Raw genomic sequence first — 15,494 nt, forward strand, 5'->3', positions numbered from 1 at the left:
TCCCGCTATCTGAAAGAAAGTAGAGACAGTCCTTATGAAATAGTTGTTTTAAGTTTGCTGCAGTCACTTCAGTAGAAGTAGAAATATCTTTTTCCATCATGAAAAACATTCTCTCTGACAGGCGGTTCAGTATCACAGTTGACAACTTAAAAAAGCATCTTGTTGTGACATGTAACCAAGGAAAGTGAGTACCGTATGAGGTAGTTTATTAAGTATTTGTCTATTTTTTGTCTGTTTCCATGAATAATAAATGACTATTTCACTGCCTACTTTTATTATTTTAGTGCCTATATGCTTGCCTATTTTAACCAAAATAAATGCCTAAACATCCGGCCTCTAGTAATAACTGTTATTTTGATATTAACGTTGAAAAAATGAGTAGGTCTATGATATGCTTAGGGAGTTATTAGACTAATACACTGAGAAGGAAAAAAACTCACTTTAAAGATTAGTTAAAAATAATAGTAGTTGAATGTCTATCGCAAAAAACACGTGCCGCATAACGCTATCCAGGTCGCCTCCTGACACGCTCACTGGCGACTGGTGATCTCCAGGGCAACTTGGACTCATCGGAGAACAGTACTTTGCTCCACTCCTTCATTGTCCATTATGTATCTTCACTGGCGAATCGAAGAAACATCTTCGGCGACCCTGGCCTGTTACTTTTCAGTGATGCTTCTCACTTCCCTCATGTAGCTATTTGGTTGCGTCCATTTTCGGCTTTCCCTCTGCAAAATTCTCTGAAGTTCCTTTACTAGAGCGGTGGAACTCTGATTGAGACAAAGGGCCAACAGGCTTGGAGCTCACATAATCAGTTTTTTTTTCAGCCTCAGATTTTTTTTTTTTGCAAGGACGCGTTTTTGGGTATATTTTAGATATTTCTCCTCTTATTTCCTCATTGACAAATCGAAGACAGGTTTCTCTATGGTCTGGGATCAATGCTGGACCTATTTCAGGTCGGCATGATTTTAGGGATACTTTCCCTAGACGTCTCCAAACTGTCCTCACACCCTCATATTAACACCCATCACATTCATAATCGATTTCGGGTTTCGACCGACGCTGTATGACGATTTCTTAAAATCTACACTACTATAAATCGATCATCACGGGCTATTGTTTTTCGTTTTCGGCCAGATGCAGATTTCCTGTAATAACTTTGCGCTCTCCGAACCTTTTTATGTATTTCTGACCATGGAGCATGGTGAACATACGGCAGCAGCTATACAAACTGCGATCATTATCAATAAAGGCAATAACTTTTGCAACTTCTTCTGCTCATAGCAGTATTTTTGCAAACGAATTTAATGTTGAAATGACAAAATCAACATTCACACATAACGATCCTCACAAAACAGAAGAAAAGCAATACAAGAACGAAAAACATGAAAAAGATTATGATTGCGAAACTCATGCGTTTTCACTCGAAATGTTAGTAAATACATTTTGACTCATAATTTTCAAAGAAAGTGTAGATTTTAAAAAGTCACATTCATCAAGTAAGTATGTGTATGTATGTATTTATTCACACTACAAATGTGTATATACCCGGTGGCAGTGGTAACTAATTACACTCAATAATGACAATTAATAATGAACACAATTAATAAAAATGCAATTAATAATAAATTAATAATACTAATAATAGTAATAATTAATAATAATAACAGGGAGCATCCTAAATTAAATGAAGCACGACCACTTAAAATAACATTTAAAGTAAATCTAATTTATATCTTAACCCTAAGTTCAAACTGAAACCCACGAGTATGATATGTTCGGACCTGCACAAGTACCTTTCAGCACTACATTCATTTCGCTTACAACTCACTCACTGCACTGGAACTACGACACATTTCACTGATTCTATCCTGACTTCACTAACACTTCAAAACATTTCACTGTTCAAATACGTTGCTCTGCCACTATAAACTATAAAGCTTCACTGACAGAAACACACTTCACTTACACAACACACTTCACTGATACAACACTTCAATAACAAAATAGCAATTACAGCCTTTAAATAGTGTGTATAATATACTACCGTTTATTAATAAAGTCCTTAAGCCTGTAAAATCCTTAAGCCTTAAGTAGAATATTAAGAAAAACACTTCATCACACCAAACTGTATACAAATGCAATGAATGGTTTATTTACATAAAATATCTATAGATGTTAAAGTGAGAGGGTTTTTTTTGGCCTCTCAGCGTAGGCTACATTTTTTTGAAGAGATGGTCAACTCAGAAACATACAGTCAGTAACTTAAAGATAGTGTGAATTATTTTGTTAAGAAAACTGAGAGAGAAAATGATAGTGATTTCTTTATGTTTAAAGTAATTCTTAATGACTTCATAATATATGTTTGTTTCAGTCATTTTTATAATCTTGTAAAATACATTTTGTTAATTTTTTTTAAAGGAATGATAGGGGTTCCAAGCACTTGACGTCTAATTCATGAAGAAACGAATTTAAGATATTCGATGACGCATCTCGCAGTCTTCGGTGATCACTTCCTGATTTGAGTTTCTGTCTTTATAGATCTCCGATTTGAATCCGTGTTTTTTTATCTGTGTGGAAAGATAAAATTCTAAGTTAGTAAGATAATCGTTATTGTATGAGAAAAAAAATGGGATAGATTTTTAACATTTCATGTAAACAAATTTCCAAGGTTTTAAGATTAATTTCCAAGGTTTTATGAAACATTCAGTAGCCTAATTGAAGATGGGAGTGTGCTTCCAGGCAGGTGATTTTTTTAGTATCTCCTGCAAATAACAGGTACTTACAGGTCATCGTGAAAACGGGTTACAATTTACTGGCAGATGATTCAGACTAAAGGAAAGGGCGGCCGTGAGGACAGGTCATCGTGAAAACGGGTTACAATTTACTGGCAGATGACTCAGACTAAAGCAAAGGGCGGCCGTGAGGAAAGCCGTGGCCCGGAGCGATTTTAGTGAAAGACCGTGCGTGAGAGTATTATGTCAAGAAAACTATTTTATATATTGGTGATTACGTAATTGTAGCTGACTAAAAAATCAGTTGCATTGGTGTTTTACATAAATCGTCCACGTAGCTTAGGTTTGCAAGGCGGTCCAGATCTGAGTTCGATTCCCGCTTTTTCTGATTATCTGGTTGGTTTTTACCCGAGGTTTTTTCAAATTCTAAGGCGAACGTCAACTAATCACATGGCGAATCCTCGGCATTCGCCAAATACCATCTCTCTGTCACCAGTTCTAAATAACCTAGTAACACAGTCTAGTATATACAGTCACGAAGCTCAATACGTAGTAAATATGCATCCATAGATAGTTGCTAACGACTAGGATCGCTAATATCGCCTCATTACAGACAATGCGAAATAGTATCGGCACAGTCTATTGTTCCTAGCACCCTCACAACTCAAGTTTCGTGACTGTATATACTAGATTGTGCGTTTTGCATAGACGTGCTCTGAAATACGAGTAATTGCATTCTTAACCCAAAGTGTCCGATAAAAATCGGATATACTCGTAATAATACAAGTTAGCTAATTGAATTATTTGGGCTGCTGTGTATGATATTTGAACCGACATTGATGTAAAAAATTTGGACAATAACGAGGAATGTGTGGAAGAATCATGAGGTCATTAAAAATGGAGTACGGAAAATTATGTCAATATTTTAGCTGTATCGGTAAAATTTGTGTGGATGTTCCAAGAAGAAATAAAAGAAGAGCTTCGGCATCACAAATTATTTTGCTTGCTGGTGAAGCAGTGTATAGAGCTGATACAATGCCGTTCGACGAAATTTGACAACAAAAATTGTTTTTTCTTTTACTGTATAAAATAAACCAGAACAGAGAAAACTGCGAGCATACCATAGCATGAATGCGCATTGTATTCCCAAAAAGATAATGTTAGCAAAGTAAAGAGATGAATAATAATATGAAACTGCCGCCCATTGAGGGTAGCCCTTACGGACTCAGTATATCCTCAAGAAAAATTATTATACATAGGCCTATGTAAACATAGATATTAAATTTTAAAGAAGGGAAACAAAAGAAAAGGGCGTGAAAAATCACAATTGCTATTAATGTGGCACCATGTGATTAATTAAGATTTGGCAGGATTTTTTTAACACAATTATCACAATGTCATCCCTCAGAGATGTTGGCAGAGCAGTCGTAACATACTTAATTTAGGATAAGTACCTCTGTCGTGAATTTAGATTATGATAATAGTAATATGATGTTAATATTTATGTATCCATACATGGATATGCGGAATTGATGCGCAGAAATAATTTGCGATTATTGAAATTGCTCCGATTTTTCTGCGCGTTCCTACACATTTGAAATTCTTGGTCACTTTTGCAAATACTACATATTATGAGAAAAATAGCAGTGTACTTCTCCAGTATCAGTTCAAATTATTCCCGGTGTTGGAATTAGCAAACGATATTAAAATTTGCACTGAAAGTGAGGAAGTAAGGGTCAGCGAGATCAAGGCCACGGGGTTCTTGGCTCTGCGGAGGTTGAATACCCCTGCTTGCGAACTCGTTCTACCAGAAACGATGGACCCACCCAGCAAAATAAAACACTTGCATTTGATTAACTACCAGCAGAAACCTGATCTGGCGGGGGCCAAAAGCCAGCAAACTGCAGCAACTGCAAGCCCAGGAATTTTAGGCGGTAACGATCGTTGTAGTCACTTCGTCATGACATCAAACAGCGCCCTGATGATCTTTTCTGTGATAGTAGAGTTTTTTTACTCATAATGCGAGGTATAGAGAAAGTATTGTGGTGTTGCAAAATATTGACTTCCAATTTTTTTTTTAATGTGCACACTATACCTCTGGTACCAAAAAGTGATTTTTGACATGTCGCCTTCTTTATAAAATATTTCCTCAAGAACTGCTGTACATATTTTATCCAATTTCGGTATCTACAATTTAGTTCGTCCGAAAAATATTCACATACGTTATTAAATGCTATTTAAACCAGCAATTCTTCTGTAATTGTAAATTTTCTCTCTGAATGGGCTTAAGGATTTTGATGAAATGGGGTGAATCTGCCGTAAACGACTGCGAGAAAGCGATGTAATTGGGTTTTGACTTTGGGAAAAATCATTTAGGGGGTTAAATTATCAGATAAATTTCTAGGAAATAATAATTAACGAATAATCAAATAAATCTAGGGGCCACATTTTTAATTATGACAAACAAGCGATTTACGAGGAAGTAATAGGCGTACATGAGTGAATCTTTGTTTTAACCCCTCACCCGCGTCCTCTGCGCCGCGATTTTGAATTGCCTCGTCTATGAAGAAAGAAAATGAGTTACCCCAACAAATAGAGGGCCTCAATACTTCAGCTGAATAGTTTAATAGCAGATTCTCTGATTCGTCTTAATCTCGATGATTTTGACCTAGTATTACAACCTTCGGAAATAACAACATAGCAAAATATAACATTTTTTATTTACCCAGCTCCCCTTTTTCGATCGATCGATGTCCGGTCTTCCAGGTACTAATTTTTTCTGCATACACAATATGAGATCATTGAAGCTTTTACATAAAATGTACTCAGAGGACTTTTTTCTTCTTTCTTTATTGCTTAAGAAATAGTGTCCAATTAAGTGGTGCAGAACTTTTTCTGTAAACATTTTTGGTTTATAATTAGGATTATAGGGAGAAAGAAACTAGCCACCCTACCCTATTATCTCCTGGCTTAGTTGCCTCATCAGTGGTGCCTTGTTGGTATCACTTGTGGGGTTGAGATCTGTCTTCGGACAGTTACTAAACAACAAAAATTAGGATTATGTATGAAGTTACTCAAGTCGGAAATAAATTCAATACAGTATTGTAGAGCTATAAATATCTAGAAGTATGATTTTTAAATTCGGTTGTTTAATGACCGGTTTATTTAGCGTGGGTGGAATTTGTGATAGTGAAATGGTATTTGGGTTATGTGTTCGAGAAATCGTTATGCAGTTACCTGGCATTTGAGGAAAATCTTGGAATGAAGAAAAAAAAAAGCTAGGTAATGAGCCACCTGGGATTCGAGCCCAACCGAACGCAGCTTCGGAGAACGAGTTTTGCTCGCTAACCACTAGACCACGGCGGTTCAACATGAAATAGGCATAGGATTGAGCTGTTTAAGAGACAGAGGAATAAGTTTAGTGATGTAAGTACATCTGGCACAAGCGTTTTTGGCGTGTGTCCTAAATATATATAGTGCCCAGTTTGTGAGCATGTTGCTAGTGCAGCTGAGAATGGTACCACTTCCTATACACGTCACGTCAGCCATTTGCCGAACACAGTTGTCAGACTGACTGCGGCAAGTATAAAACACTCGCACTTAACGTTCCCATTACTTATTTCACACGCCAAAAACGGTGATGCGGACTGTATAAGAGGTTCGTTAACTCGCAAAACCTATATACCGGTTCAGAAAAACCTAGACTTTATTTAGTAGACAATGTTTTTTTTTTTTTTTTTTTTTTTAAGTATGGCTCTGCCAGCAAGCTTTTGGTGAGTTACGGCGAGGGAAAGAAGTGAGACTTATTTCATAATCGTACTTCGTGTTGAGTGTGGTTTGTTTTATTTGCTGAAAGATTGTTTCCGCCAATATTGAATGATCTTTGTATTTATCGGTCTGGTAATTGCTTCATAGGTCTGCCCACTTTTTTTCTGGTTCCTTCCTGTTTATAATGCAAGATGTAACTTCAGCTGCTTCTTTACTCTGTGGAGGTACTTTGTATAAAAAAACTAACAAATAATACAGGCGGGTTAGTATCGTCTCAAAATGTGTTATTCTGAGAGAAATTAACTTATCCACAAACACACACACACACACACGAGGTTGGGACGTAAGTCATGGCAACTATTTTTTTTTCAAAGGTAAAGGGTTGGTATCACAAAATGTCATGTCGCACGGAAGCCGTGCAATCATGTGTGTCCACAACACAAGATGGCTCTGTGCTTGTCTGTAATAGAACAGAGAGTAATGTTAAATCAGTTGTCAGTGTAGCGCCGTACAGGATGGATGTAACACGTGTTGAACAACGTTCGTTTATCAAAATAGACGTTCTCCGTGGGAGGAATGCCAGAGAATGGCACAGAAAGTTGGTAGAAGCTGCCGGGAATAATGTCTTTTCATACCGGACAGAAGCAAAGTGGATAGGGCCTTTAGAACGGGTATGTGTGCTGTAATGATTCTGGCATAGGAACCCTCTAATGTTATGGCAACCACCGTAATAAACATGAGGAACAAAATGTTGGCGTGTTGTAAAATATCCGTACATTTCGTCCATTCCTTGTCCCTTCATCTATAATATTTCACATTTTCCACCCATGCTCGAATTCTCAAAAAAAAAAAATATATATATATAGTTGCCATGCCCCAACCCTCGTGTATGTGTGTATGTGTGTATGTGTGTGTGTGTGTGTGTGTCTCACGCTCTCTCTCCCCCCATCTCTCTCTCTCGCTTATTTCTACTTTTGGTTACAAATTTATCAAAATTCATACTACTGATCAGATGTATAAATGACTTGAAATAGGAACTGACTTTTACTGCCGTATTTTAAAATGGATTACAGTTGCGAGTGCTGAAAATATTCTTCGCGTAAGTGAACCTGTAAACTTAAGCTAAGTATTAAGAAGATAGAAATGTCTCTATTAAGCCTCATTATAAACTGCTACTAAAGAGGTATAGACATTCTTATTGGACGGGACATGGAGCGTTCCTATGCACTTATGCCCGAAGAGGCGTCTGGTACATCCGTGATGGAATGCGATGCCTGCCGACTGTGCTAAGCAGGTCCTTACATACGTCAGCCACGCATTCTAGTGTACAACTAGAAAATGGGTCTCAGTCCTGCCATCTGTCAGCAATATGCGGAACCCGAATCACGTAAAATGAAGTGGGTAGGCATTGGACATATATACTGTAGAGGCGTTTTAAGTTACGGTTTTCTACGCAGTGATAGATTTTTTTTTTCATTGACTGGAACTTTACTTCCGTCATTTACCCAAGCGTACCCATCTATGGGCGACGCACCGAAGCGGTAGTTCTTTCAGCCGTCGTGGCAATTGTCCTTGATGCACTACGGAAGGTGAACTATCCTGCACCGTAAGATAATTGAAGGTAAAGTGGCGAAATGCCGGTAGGAGAAACGGGAGTAGCTCCTCGAAAACCTACTAACAAACACAGTCTTTGCCCATCAGAAATTCCACTTGGACCCACCGGGAATCGAATCCGGATTATCAGCGTGGAAAGTCGACAGTCTGTAGTCTTTTGGCTAACTGTACGCCTATTTTAAAGTGGCGGAATATTGGGGAAATAATTGAAAGTTGAAGTAAATTTCAGTGTTATGTAGGCGTTTCGTTAGCCGACATTTCACGCCGATCCAACTGGAATTTATTGTGGACAGAGTTGGTGTTCGTAACAGAAGTTCTAGGAATAGGAAATTACTTTGTTTCCTTCTTTCATCAGAATTCACCATCGTTTGTTGTATCGTCCTGATGTGACAGAGATTCAAATGCTCTACAACGGGAAATATTGAAGTCTGCGAAATAATCCGCAGTTTCAGCGCTTTATACTGTCTCCAATTGTACAACGAGAAAGCCATTTTCTGCTCAGCATGAAATCCACTTTTCGCGATGACCATGACATGTTGATCAGCCGACAAAGTATAGTAGTAATACAGTAAGGTGGGGAATTGTGTCCTCATGATGTCAGGGATCCTGTGAAGGTCACGATTACACGTGTGATCACAATACTCCATTTGCCTACCGCTGCTCTTACTACAAAGAGAAGCATGGAAAGTCGACATTAGAAGGAGAGGTGTGAAGAATGGACAATTAAAATGGCAACGAATGCGAAATGTAGTCTATATGTGTGTGTGTTTACAATGACGCTTTGGCTGTTTTGCGTATAATAGGCCTACATATTTTATTTACTCACTAGCCGTACCCGTGCGCTCCGCTGCACCTTTTAGAAATAAATATAAAGTAATTACATAATTAAAATAGGACGTTTGATCCAGGGAACAACTTTTACAACAGCGCAAGATAATCTGCTTCGCTCATTACCCAATTTTTTTTGCATTGCATTTATTGCATATATATTTTACGTATTTTAACACGATTCAATTGAGCATAGTTAAAATTTGAATTATAAAAGAATGGATTGCTAAGCTAACGTACTATTACTGCATACTAACACTCTCGTTGTTCGTTAATTCTCTGAGATTAAAATGAGTGTATATAAATATTATTTTAAGAAATGCAGAAAACGAATGTACAAAATAGCCTATCAAATTTTCTGTGCATAAGAAGCTATTTTAATCTTACCTGTCCTCGATTTACTCAGACGTTACTGTAATAACATTATAGTATTATGTCCATCTAGAGAAACTACACTTTCCAATAGTGAAATAATAATAATAAATTATACAAATCAGTTAATTTAGCTTCTGATATTACTTCATACAAATGCAGAAACATTCTCTGTAAGCTATGTTTAATAGCTTTCGATTTTTGATGTCCAAGGCCCCTGTTTCGATTGTTGTTGTTCAAGGCCCCTTATAGACGAAGACATTTGTTCTTAATTCATTGCACCATCTTAGATGGCGTTATTTTAATTTTAAAACTCATTTATCTCATTAAATATCAGTCCTATCAAAATTTTGTAAAGAATAAAACTTATCGGAAATCATTTTTAAAGAAACTTTTGTTATGTAACATTTTTCACAAAAATCAATAATAAGCGAGATATTTCGATTTATTTAATTCAGGCCCCTTATAACTCCCCTTTTAAATAAAGTATTTTGAATGCCATATAGCCTAAAATCTAAGTTACAACGAACTTAATTTATATCCCAATTTTCATATAAATCGGTTCAGCCATTATCGCGTGAAAAGGTAACAAACATACAGACATACAGACAGACAGACAGACATACAAACAAAAATTTCAAAAAAGCGATTTTCGGTTTCAGGGTGGTTGATTATATATGTTAGGACCAATTATTTTTGGAAAATCGAAAATTACCAGAAAAATTTCGGCTACAGATTTATTATTAGTATAGATTCCTTTCTTGCTTTCCCTAGAAACGGACTTCTCAGAATTGCATACCGGTAGCAAGTTAATACGTTATAATAGGTTATATTATATTTTTACGTAGGTACGGTTGCTATAACCCTCATATAGCAATTTAAAATAATTATATTTCTTCAGTGAGTTTCTGCGCGTTCCGTTCGTAATGATAGAGATACCGATACCAAGAAATGTTTTCAGCATCAGGTATGTGTATGAATGCATGCTGTAATAAGGAGTATTGATATTAGTTAGCCTTGGACTTTTGATATAAACAAAATCTAGTTAGCCTTGGACTTTTGATATAAACAAAATCTAGTTAGCCTTGGACTTTTGATATAAACAAAATCGAAAACGGACACCATGGAAAACAATGTTCTTTGATATGTACAGTAGTTACTCCATGTTTTGTGATAAAAAGTCGAGCCGATTCTTCACTGTGAATTAAACAAAAATATCAGATAACAATTTTAAACTTTATAAAATTTAATGTCGGTCAGTGATAAAGTGCCTATGTTTGAAAGAGTGGTCCAGCAAGGAAATTCCTGCGGATGCGGTGAATACATTGCGAAATCATTGTCCTTCGTGCTCCACCATAAAAAAAAATTGGGATGCGGAATTTAAGAGATGGAGACCGGAGAGGAGATCAAAGATGAGTACCATGTTGGAAAACCTGTTTATATGGAAACTTCAGAAATTATTGATGCCATGATTTTAGAAGGTCGACGAATTGGGTTCAAGTGCAGGCCTGTATTAGAGACTTCGATGATCTTCTATAAACGTGTCTTCACTTCGTATATCATGATTTGAGTATCAGAAAATTATCTACTAAATGTATTCGCGCTAATCAGAAACGACTCAGAATAATTTTCAAACCGCTTTGCTGTAGTTTTGAAAGGGATTCTTCTAACTTTTTTTATCGTTTTGTAACTGTGGACGAAATAAGAATCCATCATTATGATCATTGGCGCCGACTTGTAAAATTTATTGAGGGTGCCCACTCAAAAAAGGAAAACCAAATTCAAGTTTAATATAATTTATGTTGAAACTGTTGAAAGTCCTTCCTCATTACAACAAACGACATTGTTAATTGGTAAACATAAACACTCTGTTCATAGTCTGTTTAATCAAAAATTATCTCATTATTAACAACACTACCATTTTTCACGAGGATTAATAAAAGCTTAACATGTATACCTGGTAAGGTTTATCTTGTCTCAGTAGCAATAAAACCAAGTCCCTTCAAATGAGGGTGGTGATTATAGGAGAGTTGTAAATTTTCAAGATTCCTTTCAAAATCTTGCTATTGTACAGGCTGCCGGAACTCAGTTTCTTGAAAGACAAGCTCAGTGACGGAACTACACAGTTAAAAAAACTATTCTAAAAAACAATTCATAATTAAAACCGTTTAAATAAATATATAATATTAAAAATAAAACCAAAACGTACGAAGAGAGATATTTTGTTATTTTATTTAGCGCTACAGAATGTATCAACTAGTCCCTTTCGCCACTTTGCACGGCATCGCTCCACTCCCCCCCATCGCCATAACAGCACAGACGAAGTAAGACATATCTCCTTTCTCTCTCTTTTCACAGTGAGACAAGCTACATCACACAGCCTTCAGTACCACAGAAGAGTGGTTCTTTTGCGAATTACGTTTTCATAGCAGATCTGTGCTTGCGAATTTCATTTCTAGTGATGAACTCATTTGCTATTCATCCAAATCTAAATGCAGAGTTTCTCTCTCTCTCTCTCTCTCTCTCTCTCTCTATATATATATATATATATATATATATATATATATATCTTCCCCCCTCTCACCCTTCCTCCCTCTACTCTCTCTCTCTCTCATTTGTGTACTACGGGATTTCTCCCCGAAACTATTTGACGAAGTTTTCTTAATATTCAGTTATTTCGTTCAGCGTGTACACACACACACACACACACACACACACACACACACACACACCATCTTTTGGAACAATCTAGAACTGTCCAGAACGTTGTGGAACCTGCATTAACAATCCGAAACATTCTAGAACCTTCCGTAATCTAGCAAACATATGTATCTCTAATATTAATATTTTGTTTGTTTCTTACAGTGAGCAGACTGCACTGCGAGAGCGAATCCTTCAAGATGGACCTCATCCTGGACGTGAACACGTGGCTGTATCCCATGGAGCTGGGTACGTACTTCTGCAGTAATATTACGTAACCTTCTCCATCATATTTTAATATTTCTTTCTCTTGCAGTTTTAAAGGAGGGAAACTGGTCCTATACACGCATGACTCGTTGATTTCATTTCTCAGTAGATAATGTGACATTTTTAGTGAGTATAATGGCTATTTCTTCCGACGTTTCCCTAATTTTTGACATGAATACCTACGTCTATAAGTTCGGTCCAGTATTGGGGAGCGGGTGACGTAATCTAGTGATGCGGGAGAGGAAAGTTGCACGAATTGGAGGGTCGCGCGGCAGCCGAGGCAATGTAATTGGAGAGTGCGAAGTGTTAGAACGTTTGCAGTGGTGCCAAACTATTCATAACGAAGCAGGCTATAATCTCAATTTAGCAACAATGAGCAATGCATAAGCTAAATTAGAAAAAATCGCGAATGAAGTTAAGTGAAGAGAGAAAATTGACAACGTTGAGGCATTAAGCAGCCCAAATAGAGCGGCCGTATAAGCAACGGACACATAACGTTATATTCAGCGTCCCATCCAGAGAAACGTGGAGGTTAACAAAAGTACGTAATAGCTAATGTACGAGTATTCCTCCGTAAGATGCTTCTTTCTATTGGCTTTTACTCGCGCTATTGAGAGATCCCTGTGTTTTGACTCGGATCAAAAATGTGCGTAGATCCACCATAGGACAGATAGAGCTTCTTTTCGAATTACTGTATTTGTATAAAAATGATTAACTCTTGAAACTGACTATGACTCTTTTGCTTAAAAAAAAGACGTAAAGGCTTAATTGTTGTATACGAGTTCATTTAATTTTAAATTAATACATATCTAAGAATTAAAAATGGGATTATTTATTCAAAAATCCACTTTGTAATAAAGCAACATATGAGATTTGTAATGAGTCAAGTATTGTCGGAAAAATTCACCATTAAAATGGGACACACTCACGGACAGGAGAACGCGAATTCGATTATGCGCACTGTTCAAAACATACAGAGGTGAGCCTGCCTGGAGAGAAATAAAAAATAGGTTGCAGCTGCCAAATTACTCTTCAAGGAACGACCACTCATATAAATTGAGGGAAAGAAGACAGAGGACGGACACTGGAAAGTTTTCTTTTCTCAATCGTACTATCAGGGACTGGAATGCTTTACTTGCAGACTTACTAAAGGCTTTACCAACAACCAAAAATGTATTTAAAAATAGGCTTAAGGACTTTACTAATAGACGATAATTATACACAGTATTTAAAGGATGTAATTGATATTTTGTTATTGAAGTGTTCTATCAGTGAAGAATTATGTTGTGCCAGTGAAGTGTGTTGAGTAAGTGAAACATGTTCCTGTCAGTGAAGCTTTATAGTTTATGGTAGCAGTGCAAAGTATTTGAACAGTGAAATGTTTTTGAAGTGTTAGTGAAATTAGGATAGAATCAGTGAAATGTGTCGTAGTTCCAGTGCAGTGAGCGAGTTGACAGCGAAATGAGTGTAGTGTTGAAAGGTACTTGTGCAGATATGAACATATCATACTCGTGGGTTTTAGTTCGAACATAGGTTTAAGGTACAAATTAGATTTATTTTAAATGTTATTTTAACCGATCGTGCTTAATTTAATTTAGGATGTTCCCTGTTGTTATTATTATTATTATTACTATTATTATTATTATTATTATTATTATTATTATTATTATTATTAGTATTAATTATTAGTATTACTATTAATTGTATTTTTTTGTTAATTGTGTTTATTATTGTCTTTATTGAGTGTAATTAGTTACCACTGCCACCGGGTGTATGCCCATTGCAGAGTGAATAAACACATACATTTAATTTTACCAACGGTATTAATATTTTAATTTTGAAAACAATTTTCAGATGGAGAATGTTTCAGGATAATGGAAATTTGGGGAGCTATTTTAACGGGAGAGGCCCGGCATAGCCGTGCCCCGAAACTTTCAATCTGTGTACAGCACTGCGTAATAGAGCCCTGTCCTACTCAAAATGTGTCGGCCATTTATCACCCACGAAGAATTTCGACGCTGAATAATCTTTTCAGTTTAAAGTGTCATTTCGTTTAATAAAAACATTCATTTTATATATATATATATATATATATATATATATGAGATAATGTACTTATATCGGCTTACGTACATACTGTACGCGGGCTTTAATGATAGCATTACAACAGAACCGTATGTTATCAGAATCTTTATTGCCGATACACTTTATTACGAGCAGTGCTGAATGCGGGTGCCACTGAACGCCTTCCACCCGCGCGATAAGAGTCCAGCCGGCGTAGCAACAGCCGCGCAGGTTCCCTTATCACGGTCACGTGAAGCTCTGGAATGTCAATTGTGTCAGAGCGCAGAGGAATTCTTTTGTTTTAGAGCTGCAAGTTCAAGTTCGAAATTAGCCATAAAACACGACTTCGCTTTTAATGCTCGTGTGGTTTCACAAAACCCAACAGAAAGTCGACTTTTTTTTAGACAGTTTACTTAACACGGACGATGATGATGATTAGGACACGAATTTCTATGACCTAAAAACTTTGCCAATATGCATGCGCTTATGCCCCCCCCCCAAAAAAAATGGTATAAAAATTTGTTGTTGTTGTTGTTTTCTAATGCCAGGCGTTTGACAATAAAGTCATTTGACCTCTTGCACTCCAATATTTTTCAAAGATATTATCATGACCAGCCAATGAAGCACAGATTTTGAGGTGTTTCGAATCCATTTCTTGGTTTGAGTTGCACAATGGGCAGTTAGGGGACTGATATATTCCAATTCTATGCAGGTGTTTAGCCAAACAATCATAGCCTGTTGCCAATCTAAATGCAGCTACAGACGATTTTCATGGTAAATCGGGAATTAACTGTGGATTTTGATGCACAGAGTTCCATTTTTTCCCTTGGGATTGTGTTATCAAATTTTGTTTCTTGAAGTCTAAGTATGTAGATTTAATAAATCTCTTCACAGAGAATACGTAGATTTAATAACAGGTCTGTAAGTAGCAGTGCTGCCCTTCTTTGCTAAAGCATCCGCATTCTCGTTTCCCAGGATTCCACAATGGGATGGTATCCATTGGAATACAATTCTTTTATTGAGTGATATTATTTGAGAGAGCATTTTAGTTATTTCTGCTGTTTGAGATGAAGGTGTGTGTTTAGAGACGATTGATAGAATAGCTGCTTTGGAATCTGACAATATAACTGCATTCCTAAATTTATT

At 36.7% G+C, this 15,494-nt stretch overlaps 1 protein-coding gene across 7 annotated transcripts in view; it reads left to right on the forward strand.

Annotated features, from left to right (window-relative positions):
* The window catches only part of Polr2H (DNA-directed RNA polymerases I, II, and III subunit Rpb8), a 603,575-nt gene that overhangs the window by 363,285 nt on the left and 224,796 nt on the right, over window positions 1–15,494 (forward strand). For all 7 annotated transcript variants that reach the window (XM_069832956.1, XM_069832959.1, XM_069832960.1 and 4 more), the window contains one exon: window positions 12,183–12,266. In XM_069832956.1, the coding sequence (XP_069689057.1) occupies window positions 12,183–12,266 (84 nt within the window). The remainder of the gene's footprint in view (window positions 1–12,182; window positions 12,267–15,494) is intronic.

Source organism: Periplaneta americana, chromosome 8 (assembly GCF_040183065.1).
Source record: "Periplaneta americana isolate PAMFEO1 chromosome 8, P.americana_PAMFEO1_priV1, whole genome shotgun sequence".
Lineage (NCBI taxonomy): Eukaryota > Metazoa > Arthropoda > Insecta > Blattodea > Blattidae > Periplaneta > Periplaneta americana.